The sequence below is a fragment of the Diospyros lotus genome, chromosome 12 (genome assembly GCF_014633365.1).
Source record: "Diospyros lotus cultivar Yz01 chromosome 12, ASM1463336v1, whole genome shotgun sequence".
NCBI lineage: Eukaryota > Viridiplantae > Streptophyta > Magnoliopsida > Ericales > Ebenaceae > Diospyros > Diospyros lotus.
The window spans coordinates 36863831-36879953 of NC_068349.1; the positions used below are offsets into that span (position 1 = coordinate 36863831).

A 16123-nucleotide genomic window follows, 5' to 3' on the forward strand; every position below is an offset into this window, starting at 1 on the left:
TCTGAAGAAAATTTTCTCTCGCTTTCCCTTCTGCAATCCGCAGAGAGCTTGGGTGCAAATGGAAGCGGGAAAGGCACTGAGCTATGTATGTATAGGAGATATATATATTATCTTTGATCTTATATATATATATATATATTCGGCTTCATTTTGTTGAATCCGTCGTCAAGATCGATGATCTTTTCCTTTTTTGTTTTCCAGATAATAGCGATATTCAATCTTCTATAGAAAAGGCAGCAATCTTTTGAGAGGATTGCAGGTAATTAAGAGATTATATTGTGTAATTAATGTCAATGATCATTAATCCATCAGCTGAAAAAGGAAATGATTCGATATGTTCATGCATGAAGCTTTGATTCAATCTGAGTTGTGTGTGTATATATATATTTGTGTGTGTGTGCAGTTTCAGTGCCTTCTTATAGTTCCTGAGGCACCCTGGAAAGCTATGGAAGGAGACGTTCAATCATCTCATGGGTTCTTACCTTGGATTTTCCGTAGAAAATTAATCGCCGGCGGGCGGGGATCGAAGAAAGGGGCTCTAACAATCGCTTCTCTCATCGGCATCATAATCGCGTTTCAATTGATTAGACTTGTAAGTCTCTCCTACAGTATCCTCCATATTTAGATTAATACTGGCTGCAATTATTTTCCGGGAAAATTTCTCACAAACTTTCCGGGAAAACTGTTCCCAGTCCATCCTTTCGGGTTCTTCATGGCAGAGGGCATTTTCATTTTCTACCTCCCAGAGCCCCGTAATGCAGCTGAAGAGAATCGAATACTTCCTCAACTGTTCCGGCCGCCGGCATCACAAGTCTTGTCCGGTGAATCATCCGATCAAAACAGCGTACAGAGCCGACGCCGGGAAATGCCCGGAGTACTTCCGATGGATCCACGAAGATCTGCGGCCATGGAAGGAAAGTGGGATCACAAGAGAGATGGTAGAAAATGCTAAAAGGGAAGCAAATTTTAGGCTTGTGGTAGTGAACGGGAAAGTTTACATCGACAAGTATCGACTGGCTTATCAAACGAGAGATGTGTTCACGATTTGGGGGATTCTACAGCTTCTGAGGCTGTATCCCGGCCGGCTGCCGGACTTGGATCTGATGTTCCAGTGCAACGACCAGCCGTCCATGTTGAAGAGCGAGTACGAGGGAGAGCATGCCACTCCGCCACCGCCATTGTTCCATTATTGCCGGAACGATTCTACCTTGGACATCGTCTTCCCTGACTGGTCCTTCTGGGGTTGGTAAGCCCTCCTTCTTCTTCTTGTGTCTGATTGCTAACGCTATCTCGTGTTCTCTTTATTGTGTTCAGTTCGTTTTTTAATTTTTTAAAATTTTAAAAAATATTTATTTTATTATTTTAAAAAATATATTTCAAAAAATAAAAAATTATAATTAATTTTTTAAAATACTGAAATTGGATTTATTTTGCTATTTTCAAAAACAAGATTTTTTTTAAAGAAAACCTAAAACAACTTTTAGGTATTTTTAACCAAAATACATTGAAAACACCAAAACTCTTAAAACACTCCCACCCCCACCCCCACCCCAATCTCGCACAGAGTAGCATCTCTCATGTCTCTCCTCTATTCTCTCATTTCTCAAGTCTTGGCTATCGATCGCGCTCGCCACTGTTGTGAACTGTTATCAATTGCCTCATGTTGTTTGACCGCTCAATAATTTTGCCTCATCTCTCATTTATTTTCTCATCTCTTTTATTTTTTCTCTTATTGATTTTTGGGTACGTTAGTTCATAGGGATAATGATGTCGAATAGTTGGATTTCATCGTTGGAAACCACCGACCAAAGTGGCCAGTGACAACTACCAGTGCATTTACATGAGTGTGGATTTGCCCAAAAATTTAAACTCAGTCATTGAATATTGTTGATTTTTTAATATATTGGTCGATGGGGATGAGGGTGTCGGTTAATTGCCTTTGATCGTCGAAAATCATTGGTTATGCTGATCGATGGTAACTGAGAATGCATTTTTTAATTTTATTACCACCCTCGTATATGGGCCAACTTAAGTCATTGATTAAGTAAACTGAGATTATTCCTTCCTTGTTTGTTTATCAAACAAAAAAAAAAAAAAAATTTTGCCCTTGTCAACCAATTCAGTCAACTAATTTAGTTGAGTCGATCTAAATATATTTTTTTCTTTCATTAAGGAAGGTGGTTGTAGGTCGAGTTAGTTTCAATTCAGTCTTAGGCTAGATTTGGTTAGTATTAGTCGGGTAAGTTACTATAATTTGAAGTCGGCCCAACGTCACTCAAATTCAAATAAATAATATCAAATATCGAGTCGAGTTAAAAAAAATACCCAACTTGAATAGATCTATTTTTCAGTTTGATTTTAAGTCTAACCACAAGCATTAACAAGTCAAATTTCATCACGTTTACAGGGCTGAGATCAACATCCCGCCATGGGAAACCTTGAAGAAGGAGCTGGAAGGAGGCAACCATCTGATAAAGTGGAAGGACAGGAAGCCCTACGCCTACTGGAAAGGCAACATCTTCGTCGGCAATGCCATGAGAAGAGACCTCGCCAACTGCAATGTCACCGACAGCCAAGACTGGAATGCTCGGATCTATGACCTGGTAATCAAGAAACGAAACCCTAGCCCTAGCTTAATTCATTCTCCGAATCATTAATTTCTACGAATACAAGACGATAAAGTGTTCAATCATCCGATCTGTAACCTCAATTGCAGTCATGGCGCCACGAATCGCAGAAAGGCTTCAAGAACACGAGGCTGGCAAAGCAGTGCGATTACAGGTCCGTCTGGATGCTTGATTTCTTCTGGACTCGAAATGAAATTAGGCTTTTGTTGTTGTTGTTGTTGATCGATCTGATCTATGATCTGATCTCGTTGGATTAGGTATAAGATTTATGCAGAAGGCAACGCGTGGTCGGTGAGCGAGAAGTACATTCTGGCGTGCGATTCGATGAGTCTGTTCATACGGCCTGAGTACTTCGATTTCTTCACCAGAGACTTGCTTCCGGCGGTTCACTACTGGCCGGTGAACGAGCACCATCTGTGCCAGTCGATCAAATTCGCCGTCGATTGGGGAAACAAGCACCCGGAAAAGGTCGATCTCAACAACAAACAAACACCAACACATGATTTAATTAAGATTTTAAGGTTTAGAGTATAGAATTATCATCATCACGTCGGACGTACTGTGTTCATCTGCAGGCCCAAAGGATCGGCAAGGCGGGAAGCAGATACATACAAGAAAAGCTGAAGATGAAGTACGTATACGACTACATGTTTCACTTGCTGAACGAGTATGGAAAGCTCTTGAAATACAAGCCCACAGTGCCCGAAGGGATCGCCCCGATGTGCTTGGAGCGCATGGCTTGCAGAGCCAAGGGGGTTCGGCGGAAGTTCCAGGTGGAATCCATGGTGAAAGCCCCGGCGGAGATGGGGCCGTGCTCGCTGCCTCCGCCGTATCGCCGCCGTGAACTGGAGGCTTTTCTGGGGAGAAAAGAAAGGCTAAGGAAGCAAGTTGAGATGTGGGAAGCCAGTGCAGACATCTGAGGATCATGCATTGTGTGTGTGGTGTGAACCTGTTTTCTAGATCAAATGTAGTTGCCATCACATATATTTAGACACAAAAGCATTGGGTTAGAGAACGGAATTGTTAGGAAAAATTTTAGTGTGCGTCACATCCAAAATATTTAGGTGTTACCACTTAATCCCACTATAGTCGAGATTAAGGATTGATGGAAAATTCTATTCGCAGCAAATTTTTTACTTTTTACAGTTATTAAAAATATATTTTTTCTCTTTTACTCTTTACAGTTATGATAAAAACTCTTTATAACTAATATTTTTCAAAAATACCCTCTTCAGCATTACACAGAGCAACATCTATCTTTACCCAATCATTCCTAAAATACAAAATCTTCTACGCTTGTGTTTGAAATTAAAAATCAAAGGCTCAAAACTCCACACACACACACACACACACACACATATATATATATATATATACACACACATGCAACCATCTTCTTGCACACACATATATACAAATATACATACATCCGAATATATATACACAGATATATATATATACACACACACCCAGACACCAGGGCCCCTTAAGCCCTTGAGTCGGTCCTGCCAGACACACACATACATATATATATATATATATATATATCGAGAGTGGGATGAACAACAATAGAAGAGGTAGATGCAATGGCGTCGCATCCCCAAACCCCAGCCCCGAACCCTGGGGTTTGGGGATCTTAGGCCCCTCCAAACCCTAGGGTTCAAGGACGCTTGAGGTTTGGGAAGGGGGGCGAGGTCTCCGCCGACGTGCAATTGCTGCCATGAGTGTATATATATGTGTGTGTGTCTACGTGCGTATATATATCTATATGTGTGTGTGGGGGGGGGGGGTGGTGTATATATGTGTGTGTCTGGGTGCGTATATATCTATTTTCTTGTGTAAATAAATTGGCACGTATGATATATATATTTTACGTGATTGTATCTATATGTGTATTTATGTATGTGTTCGGATGCATTGTCTTCGACATAAATAAGTGATCATATATGACAGCTGACCAATAGTTTATTGAGGGAGAAAATGGTTACAATAGAGAGGGTAAAAATGAATTTTCAAATAAGGATATTTCAGATATATTAAAATATGTAAAATGAGTGGCTGCAAATAGAATTTCCCTTGATTGATTCGATTGTCGAACATACTCAAATGTTAAAATTGAATAGGATAGAAATTGTATAAAAAATTGAATCAAATTGATTAAATAAATCAAAAAATTAAATAAATCAAAAATTGAAAAAATCAAACACATACGAAAAAAAACCAAACTGATTGAAAAAATTAGAAAAGACTGAATAAATAAAAAAAAGAAGTTAAAATTGAATAGGATAGAAATTGTATAAAAAAATTGAATCAAACTGATTAAATAAATCAAATAAATCAAAAATTGAGAAAATCGAACACATACGAAAAACAACCAAACTGATTGAAAAAATCGGAAAAGACTGAATAAATAAAAAAAGAACAAAAAATCAAACCAAACAAATTGAAACAAAATGAAAAAAAAACAAAAACGAACCAAAAAACCCCCAAAAAATCTAAATAAATTAAAAATTTCGGTTAGTTCAATTATTTTAATTTTTTTAATACAAAAATTAAATTAAACTTAAATAATTAAAATTATCAAATTTGATAACTAAATCAAGCTAACCCTTAACTAAAACCAAATCAAATCGATAATTTTAATGAGTTTAATTCAATTATTTTGATAAAATCAAATTTTTTCACGCCACTGCACATGACATAACCTTCAAATCTAGAGCCTAAATTTGGCTTGGTGTACACCCTAAGTTAAGCATACCTAAGGACGCAAATGGAGTTTTCAGAGTATAGTCAACCGGTCGGACGTCGGACAAGTGATATGTCAGTGTTAGTCTGATAGATTATAAGTTTGATCATATTTATAATTTACCTTTCCTAATATAATCGAGAACACGAATACTAAAAATTGCGTAAGAACATTCAATGAGTCTCGTATAAAGTGATAAGTATTAACAGTATTGAGATTTTCTCCATTCGTCCAAATTGAATGTTAATGTGTCACATGACACTATGTAGTGAATAACTCCACCAAACACTTATATGAATGTCATTTGAAACGTTTTTTTTTTGTAGCTAAATTTAAGTGTAAGGGTATAAAATTTGTCCAAACCAAAATAAAAAAAAGAAGAATTTAAAATACTAAATGTTATTATTCGAACACAATAATGAATTTATCGAGTGTAAACATCAGCGTCAAGTCGTTCAGACTCTAAAAAAAGAGAATGATCAGAAGTTGCGAGAAGTTTCTCCGCAAACACTTTAATGCTTAAACTAGACACTGAATACTTGAAGTTTGTATTAAAATTAGTATCAGAGATATACCTCTTTTAGAACGAAAACTTATTTATTTATAAAGAAATATGGAGTTTTTCCAAATCTTCTAGAATTAGGATTCATCCAAATAATATTTATTTTAATATCTTGAGATCTAATAAAATTAGAATTATTATAGATAATGTTTATCTTAAAATTTTAAAATTCATTAGAATTAAGTCCCACATCGGTTGCCCAGAGGGCAACCACTGGGGGGCTTATAAGTGCGATAAGGCTCTTGGCCGTCGAAGGGCGAGAGCTATGAGTTGACCCGCAGCTGTGGGCCCTATGATGATGACATGATGTGTGTAATACCCCAAGAGCCCAAAGAAATGTAGTATATATCGAGAATAAGTAAGGAATGAAACAACACTAACTGGATATCTTTTAGGCTAAATGTATGCAAAAAACTCCAGGGTTAAGCGTGTTTGACCTAGGGAAACCCAAAAATGAGTGATCCCCATTGGAAGTTCGCATAGACCCATCAGGGTAAGTTGTCCCGGACCTTCCTATCACTCGATGTAGGGTATTACAAAAATATGTGTCAACAAGGGGGTGATGGGCGGTCTCCTCGAAGGGGTTCCCACAGACGGTGCTAAATGTTGACACACATTTTTGTAACACCCCGCATCAAGCGGTAGGAAGGTCTGGGACAACTTACCTTGATGGGCTTACGCGAACTTCCCAAGGGGGTCATCCATCCTTGGGCTTCCCCAGGTCAAGCACGCTTAACCTTGGAGGTCTTTCCCTATATTCAGTCTAAAAGGTATTCAGTTGGTGTTGTTTCTTTCCTTACTTATTCTCGATATATATTATTATTCTCTAGGCTCCTGGGGTATTACATACATTGTGTCATTATCATGGGGCCCACAGCTGCGGGTCAACTCATAGCTTTCACCCTTCAACGGCCAAGAGCCCCACCTAACTTATGAGCCCCTCAGTGATTGTCCTTTGGGCAACCGATATGGGATTCATGCATAGGGGCCAATTGGCTTCCTATGGTGTGGATGCACCAGGTTCGTCCCACATCGATCGTCCAGAAGGCAACCACTGAAGGGCTCATAAGTGCGGTGGAGCTCCTTGTCATTTAAGGGCGAGAGCTAAAAAGCTGACCAACAGTTGTGGGCCCTATGATGATGACACGATATGTGTAATACCCCAAGAGTCTAGATGATGGTAGTATACATAGAGAATAAGTAAAGAAGGAAATAGCACAAGCTGTATATCTTTTGAACTGAATATAGGTAAAGAATTCCAGGATTAAGGATGCTTGACCTGGGGAAGCCCAAAAATGGGTGACCTCTCAGAGAAGTTCACTTAGGCCTATCAGGGTAAGTTGTCCCAGACCTTCCTATTACATATAGGTAAAAAATTACATATATTTAATTTAAAAAATTACTTTAAACATTTTTAATCTTTTTACAACTTCTCAACCATACCCTCCTAGCAAACAAAGCCATTATGGTTTTCCTGTCATTTTCATCTCATATAATTAATTAATTAATTAATCGTGTTGAAATTGAAGTCAACTTGCAAAATCATTTTATATGATGGGTAGTTGAGAACAAATTAAAGCCAAGTTGCCTCGTTAACCTAACTAACCTATATTCTAACATCGACAGATGGTGTGTCACATTGGTAATGGTGCACGCATTTTAAATTAATTTTAAATGTTGAATTTTCACAAATTCATAAAAATATTTAATTTTTTTTTTTGCTATTTGCCTTATGTTTATATATATACTGTGAAGCACGGAAATATATATACTATGAAGCACGAAAACTGTTTGGAGATGTATAATTTTATTTTTTATATAAATATATATAAGTCTCATACATGTATATATTTTTTTATAAGAGATGGTATGTACTAATGAGAGATGCCTTTTAAATTAATTTCAAGTGTTAGATTTTTACAAATTCATGAAAATATTTAGAATTTTTTTTTTCTATTTTCCCTATGTTTATATATATATGATTGTGAGAAAAAAAAGATGATATTTTTTTTTTCGGCAACGTCTCATCACGAGCGCTCTCATCTACTAGCCCAAAATATGGTGAATGAGATAAATTAGGGAATCTGGTGGCCCTAGATTTCGATCCCAAAGCAATATTCTAACTATGACAGAGCAAGCTCCAAACAGAATCGTCAGAACCACCAGCCTATACGCCTTAGCATTGTTATTAAAATCTCGATTTTACGCGTACGATTTTACGATTCGAAGACCCCCAAACGATTCAAATCCCATGTAAAATTCAATTTGGGATAAAATCCTATAAAATCTCGATTTTACATGTACGATTTTACGCTTTAGAGATCCCCAAATGATTTTATGATTCAAAGACCTCTATTGATTTAAGTTGTAATTTAGAGGATACTTCCAACGTCTCAATGTCACATAGCATCTGACATTGAAACTTATGCAATGAATTGTTATATTTTGCCTCTAAATTAGAACTTGATTTAACATTGATTACATAAATTCCAATGTCACATAGCATCTAACATTAATTACATAAGTTCCAATTTACTTGATTTAAATTATAATTTTTACTTAATTTAACATTGATTGCATAAGTAAATCAAGACAAACAAGTAATTAATTAATGGACCACCCAACCCCAAATTAGGATATTACTTGATTTAATCAATGTTAAATCAAGAAAAAATTACAATCTAAATCTAATGGAAGACATTGGAAGCATCCTCTAAAGAATTTTAAGTTATATTTTACCTCTAAATTACCTATATTTTGTCTCTAAATTGCCTATACCAACCTGCTAGTTTTTGAGCTATATTTGGGAAGTATCATTTTTTGAATTATAATAAGGAATAATCAAGTTATTAAATAATATTAATTCATTTTCTATAAAATTATATTATTATAAACATATATTTACAAAAATTAAAGGGTATTTTTAATTATCTCTAAAATCTTACGATTTTACGATTCGATTTTACGATCCGATTTTATGGACCCTTTGTCGATCCCACTTAAAATCCCGATTTTAACAACCTTGCCCCTTAGGGCAAGACAATGATATTTTTATCAAATGTAATGCTACTTATTGTTTTAGTTAAGGGTGTTCAGATTTTGGTTCAAATTAGTTAAATCTCGATTCGATATTTAGTTCCTTTATAGGTTTCAATTGGTTTTTAATGGGGAAATTCTATTCACAGCCCACATTATTACTCTTCACAGCCACTCCTGCCAAAACTCATCAATGTTTTTCAAAAATCATATTTTACCCTTCACAGCCACCCACAACCACAACCATCTTCCTTCATTTTTACTCTACACAGTTGCAACCACCCATTTACTCCATCTCTTTTTGTCCCCTAAATATACACACACACACACACACACGAAAACACATGGTCGCAACCATGCATTTTCGTGTGTGTGTATATATATAGGTGTGTGTGTGTATTTGGGGGAGATATGGAGTGAAATATGGGTGTAAGAGAGAGAAAGAAATGGGTGCAATGAGAAAGAAATGGAACATAGGGTTCCTCGACTACCAACAGTCAAGAACCAAGTTCCATGGCCGCGGTCATACGTTTTCGTGTGTGTGTGTATTCGGGGGACAAAGAGGGAGATGGAGAGATGGGTGTGAGAGAGAGAGATAGTGTAGATGGGTGGTTGCGACTGTGGGCTGTGGGGAGTAAAAATGAAGAAAGATGGCTGGGTTATGGGTGGTGTGAAGGGTAAAATAGGATTTTTAAAAGATGGTGGTAAATTTTGGCAGGAATGGCTATGAAGAGTACTAGTGTGGGCTGTGAATAGAATTTCCCTTTTTAATATGATCTAGTCTAATTTAGGACTGGTCCAAACGCCAAAAATCAGGTATAATTAATATATTATTATTTATTAATTACACATATAATATATGGATTTTTTTAATTGTATATTAAAAATAAAAAAAATATTAATGACCAAATTAGTTCGGTCCGATATATCCAAGAATTTTAGAAATTCTAGTCTTGATCTGATCCAATCTAGGGCAGATCCAATCCAATCAAGATCGAAGAAAACCCCCTAATTCTAGTTAGGGGTGGCAATACGGGTTAGCGGATCGTAATTGTGTCATGTTGAGACACACGTATAACACGTGTCGGGCTAACCCAAATACGACTCGTTTAATAATCGTATCAAATTCCTTAAATCGAACATGACACGTTTATTAAACGTGTAACATGACACGACATGTTTAACCCGTTTAACTAAACGTGTCGTGTCACCTGTTAACTTGTTTAACTCGTTTAATTTAAACGAGTCGTGCTGTGTTACCTGTTAAATGTGTTATTTAGTTTTAAACATGTTATTTCGTGTATAATCGTGTTAACGTATTCAAATCAATCCACTAACCCTTTTAATTAAACGTGTCATTTCGTATATAATCGTGTTAACATGTTTGGGTCAACCTGATAACACATTTAATTAAACTTGTCATTATGTGTCTAAACGGGTTAGACGGGTTGACCCGCCTAAGACACGAAAATAATCGTGGCATATTAACTCCAACCATAACCCGCTTAACTCCGTGTTGTGTCCAAAATTGCCAGCTCTAATTCTAGTATAGTAAATGTATGTTATTTTTAGATGATATATATTTATATTTGCTAATATGTTTCAAAATATGAAGATATTATCAATGAATTTTGAAATATTAGTCGGTAATAAATATATTGTATCTTGCAACATTTTAACGATGAATATAAATACACCATATTTGAAAATAATGTGCACTTATTATGCCTTGGCTATTTTATCAAATATGAATATCGAACTGAGATGATTATAAGATAAAATTATAATTTTATTCTTACTTTTAGGGGAATCGTAACCATTACCCTAACTAGCATTACATTTTCTTTTAATGATATAAAAGTACATTATTTAGAATGAACTTTACAAAATACTAAATTTTAATTATATTGCACGAAAATCAAAATAGAAACAAAAAAATAGATATAATACAAAATAAAAAAATAATATTTTTCAAAAAAATAGGAAACAACAACATGGGGAAATGGGTAGATAAAATAGAGGTCCTCTTAAAAATATAATTTTTAATATAAAAATTATAAAAAAATAATTATTTAATATAAAAATAAATATAAATTCCATAATACATTCAAACAAATTTAAAAAAAAATTAAAAATTTTGAGTTAGAGACAAAACCTAGTTAAAGACAGATTTTTTTTCATTTCTCACATTTTCATGGACGAAATTTCATTTCCAAACCAGAAATGTGTTTCCTACATTTTAATAATATTACGGAATGACTTTAAAATATTTTTGAAGTTGAAAAAATAGCTTAAAAATATTTTTTTTCATGTTTTGGAAATGAAAATGGCATCCCGAGATATTTTCGTGCATTATAGACTTCTATCACCATTTGAAAAAAAATCTTATTAAAAACTAATAAATTTTAATATTTAATATTTAACTTTTTAAAAAAAGACAAATAATTACACGTGGATCTTCCTCCCAAACATTTATCCTTGTTCCTGCATGCATGGCAACAAACACGAGAAAGCTTTCCCACAAACAGCCCAAGGAAAAAGCTAAATTACATTCACGTCCCCAAGTTTGATATAAATACAAAAAATATCCTTCTTTTTTGTTATTATCTTTATTGGTAAAAAAATATTAGATAAAATTTTAATAAATATATGAATATCGAAGTACAAATGTTATTTAAGTATCAAAATTAAGCGTCAAAATAGATTTTTACTTAATAAAAAATAAATATTTGTTATAAATCTTCCTTTTTCTTCAACTTAACTTGGGTTAAATTGATCGTGTCACTACTAAAAATAAATAGAAAGGGTGTTGGAGCATATAGTAAAAGTTACAGGGATCTCTAAGCACGAAAATAAATCATATGAGAAATTATAGAAAGTTTAGGGATAAATTACATTGTTAGTCTTAAACATTATATTTTATAACAAATTGGTCTCCATACTTTCTTCTTTGTCACTGTAACTTATATATGATGCACGAAAACACTTTAGGATGTCTTTTTGACGTTTCTAATACGTTTTTTATACTAAAATTTTGAGAAATACACAAAAAAATATTTTTGGGCCATTTTTATAATTTTAAAAATATTTCGAAACTATTTCGTAATACAAGAAAAATATTAAAAACTCGTTTTCAATTTGGAAAGGTATTTCCATTCACAAAGAAATTAGGGATAATTTTTTTTTTATATCTAACTCAAAATTTATAATTATTTTTAGATTGAATAACTATTTTTTATAATTTTATATTAAAAATTATATTTACAAAAAAACCCATATTCTTTTTATTTTTGTGTTCTTCCTACTTTTTTGTTTTCTACTTTCTTAAAAAAATATAATTTTCTAGTTTTATTTCATATCGTGTTGTATCTGTTTACTTATTTCGTACAACCTAAATTGTAACTACTACACTTTAGTTTTTAATGAAATTTAGTAACTCTTTTAAATTTTATTAAATTATATTAATAAAAAATGTGTGACGTATGTTATCTCAAAAATCACTTTCGTTAAGATTTAAATTAATTTTAAAATTATATTAATGTACGTTAATTTTTATTAATAAAATTTGATAAAAAATTTAAAAAATGAATTTTAACGAACATCAAAATATAATAATTATAATGACAAAATTTAAAGTTCGGTTACAATTTAATCGAAAATTTATAAAAGAATAATATTATATTTATTATTATTATTATTATTATTAAAAATTTGAGGTGCAATTTGGCCGGAGTTGACAATTCGTGTGTTCGCGTTTAAATTGCGTGAAAAAGAAGAAAAGGAAATAGAAAAAGTAAGTGGACCCACCGCTAGGCATGAATCGTGTGTGGGTACACAGTAGACTGAATATGGTCAAATAAAAAATAATTATAATTTTGATTTTTTGTTTTGAATTTGTCGTCATCATTTTTTAAGAAAATATGAAATTCTCAATTTTGATTAAAATTTAATAAATTTTAATGTATGGCAATTAACTTTTTACGATAATATTTAATATTTATTAGACTAATTAAGAGATGATGTGCCAGTGAATTTTGCAAAGTCACTACATCACTATTGTCTATGATGCACAAAAATGTCTCGAGAGTGTCATTCTAGTGTTGTCAGAATGACTCGTTGCATCACTGCTACCTATGATGCACAAAATGTCTCAAAAATGTCATTCCAATGTTTTCAAAACGTGTCCACTGTCCAAATGACAAATAACAATTTTGGGCAATTTCTGTAATTTTAAAAATATTTCGAACTCATTTTGTAATATTAAAAAATATTAAAAATGCATTTTTATCCACGAAGAGGTTAGAGAAGGAATTTGAGTTGAATTTTGTGATGAATTTTCAATTTGAGATGAATTTCAAGTTGTTGAAAAATTGTTTGTCACAAAGTTTGCTACGGATTTGCAAACATATTTTTTTCTTCTATAATTTGAAAAGGAGTTTCGGACCAATTTTTAAATGAAGTTTTTCATCTCTAATTCGAGACAGATTTATAGACAAATTTTTAAAATGGATTTTTAGACCTATATATTTTGTCTGTAATTTAAGATTAATTTTCAAACAAGAAATGATAAATTTTACAAAGAATTTTCGAATGAATAACAATTACCACTCAATGAACATTTACCTAAAGTCCTTTAATTTCTAACCTATAAGTGAATAACATAGATGGCACTCCTAATTTATCATCAAATGCAGCTACGTACTATCCTCTTACCTTTCGGCGACAAAAGTTTATAAATAGGAAGAGAAATGAAAAATAACAATGAACGTGCTTAAGCATAATCATAATTAGGGGAGAACAAAAGTTTAGTTTATCTAAACTAACTGAATCGACCGAACTTTAAAATGATATTATTTTAATGTTTATAAAACGATGTTGTTTTCTTCGATTTTGTATCAGTTATGCAATACATTATGTTCGTATGAAGTTGCCACGTAATTTCAATGAGTTTAGAATATCGAAAAATTGGTTTGATAGCAGTTATACGTACCGAATCGACTGCATGGAATGCCTCGGAGTGAAATTGTCTAAGAAAAATGATATTGTCTCGTTGAACGTTTCGAGATAGGATTTATGGTATTGAAAGAAATCGGATCGGGAACGATTTTCAGTACAACTAAAATGCAGCTGCCATTTAGGCTACAAAATCGAGTCGTTGTAGGAGGCTCCCGAAAAATCAACGGAACCCTAAGGGGGCTCCGATTTTGCGTAATGAGCAACCTTTCAGTGGTTTCAGGATGAAACAATGGCTCAGGGAGGATACTGGGGCGAAATCGTTCTTTTCAACTAAGCTTTGAAGTTATTAATTTTGTGTTTTCGATATTAAAATACAAATTAAATTGAGGTTTAAGGGTATAGTTGCAATAAAAAAATTTCCCAAGTGATATTATGATAAAATTGAGGATTAATGTGTAATTTTTTATATTTATTAATCTAATATATAATATATATAGAATATATATATACATAGGCGTGGCGTGTGCAATGGCCGCCCATTCTTAGCAACTTACCCATACCCTGTAACCTTGTAGCCACACCCTGTAAGATTGAAGCGACGCCCTGCCAGATTTGGAAAAGGTTGCACGCAATAGGTAATGGCAAGAGGGAAAGGGCAGAGAGGTGAGGGAGCAGTCGACGGCCTATAAATAGAGGATGCGTGGAAGAGAGAAGGCAAGCAAAATGAGAAATGGAAGAGAGCTACCCGCGGCCGAAAGAGAGAGAGAGAGAGAGAGAGAGAGAGAGAGAGAGAGAGAGAGAGAGAGATAGCTCGTGGAAGCTTGGTCGAGAGCTCGAGAGATGGAGAGATTGGTGGCTGAAGCGAAGGCCAAGCTTGGGATGGCCGAACTCGGCCATGGCAGTGAGCTCCAAGCGGCCATGGCCGACCTGCAAATTCGAGTGAAGTAAGGCTCAGCCGACAGGAGCTGGGGTGAGTTCCAACAAGCACAAGCGAGCAAGAAAGTCCGATGGAGGCCCAAGAAGTGGCTTGAAGCAGTAGAGTCGCGGCCATGGCTGCGAGCTCCAGCTAGCTGGTGCATCGCAGGGAGGACGATCGCGATGAAGGAGGCCGTGCGGGTAGCTGCTGCGGGGTCAGGTGAGGCCGAGGTGGCCGGTGGAGGGCTAAGCAGTGGCGGCCGTGGGCGGTGCTGGTTCGACCATGGAGGAAAGAAGAAACAGAGGAAGAAGAAGTTAGGTGGAGAAGAAAAAAGAAAAGAAGAAAAGGAAAGAAAAAGAAAAGAAGAAAAAAGAAAAAAAAAAGAAAAGAAAGAAAAAAGAAAAGAATGAAGAATAGGCATGGTTGATTCGTGGGTTGAAGAAGCAGGGAAGAAGAAGGTGAATAAGAGAAGAAGAATAAAGAAAAGAAAAGGAAAAGAAAAAGAAAGAAAAGAAAAGAAAGGAAAGAAAATTGAGAAAAATATCAGAAAATTTTAGAAAAATAGGAAATTATATTTCGGTAATATCTCAGAGATTTTTGGGGGGAAAAACCGTTTGGGCACGTGTTTCGGGAATATGACATGGATACCGAAGAAGCCAGAAAGGTTAAGTCAATGTAAGTAAAATTCCCTAGAAAATTTTAGAAATTTAAGAATATTATTTTTTGAATTGTCGTAGTGAAATATTTGAGAAAATATTTTACAAATATTTAGTTTGGATTTATCGAGGAAAAAATATGAAGAAATAGAGAGAAAATTAAAGAAAATGCAATAAATTATAGAAAAATAGGTTTTAATGTTTATTTTAATAAATGTGGTGATTAGGATGCTTTGAGACTTAAGTTGAAGTGACTTGTGCAAATTTTGAGGTTGGCATGCAAATCGAGGTAATGCACGTATTTCGAGGCAAGACACGAATATTGAGGTAGCCCGATAAGCTTGAGAAGGTAAGTGGTACTTCCCAACTGGATTTAGTTTTATGGAAAATGATTGGTTGTAGGTGATTTATGTTTTAAACTCCGATCTTTAGGAATGCTTTCATTATATTGACATGCTCTGATATGTATCCATCACGTAGACTGCATGATATGACTATGAAATGCATAAATACACATTGATATTATTGATCAAGCGCATTGTGGCCGTAGGGAGTACGAACTAGCACCGCTACTCTACCAAGGGTGCACTCATATACCCCGACTTCGAAAGAGGTGGCCACAAA

At 34.4% G+C, this 16123-nt stretch overlaps 2 protein-coding genes across 2 annotated transcripts in view; both read left to right on the forward strand.

Moving 5' to 3' along the window:
* Nucleotides 1–215: 215 nt before the first annotated feature.
* Nucleotides 216–16123, forward strand: part of LOC127787399 (uncharacterized) — a 64926-nt gene continuing 49018 nt past the window's right edge. The window contains exon 1 of the mRNA XM_052315425.1: nucleotides 216–259. The gene's annotated coding sequence lies outside the window, so the exon portion shown is untranslated. The remainder of the gene's footprint in view (nucleotides 260–16123) is intronic.
* LOC127787652 (uncharacterized) lies at nucleotides 756–2672 on the forward strand. The gene is made up of 2 exons (XM_052315711.1): nucleotides 756–1246; nucleotides 2408–2672. Exons 1-2 carry the CDS (start codon nucleotides 756–758, stop codon nucleotides 2655–2657), a joined length of 741 nt encoding a protein of 246 aa, XP_052171671.1. The 3' UTR covers nucleotides 2658–2672.

Excerpts from the sequence above, each read along its gene's own strand:
- LOC127787652 (XM_052315711.1), top strand. The coding sequence starts at position 756 with ATGCAGCTGAAGAGAATCGAATACTTCCTCAACTGTTCCGGCCGCCGG. Across the intron at positions 1,247-2,407 it reads GACTGGTCCTTCTGGGGTTG|GGCTGAGATCAACATCCCGC; the intron begins GTAAGCCCTCCT and ends TCACGTTTACAG.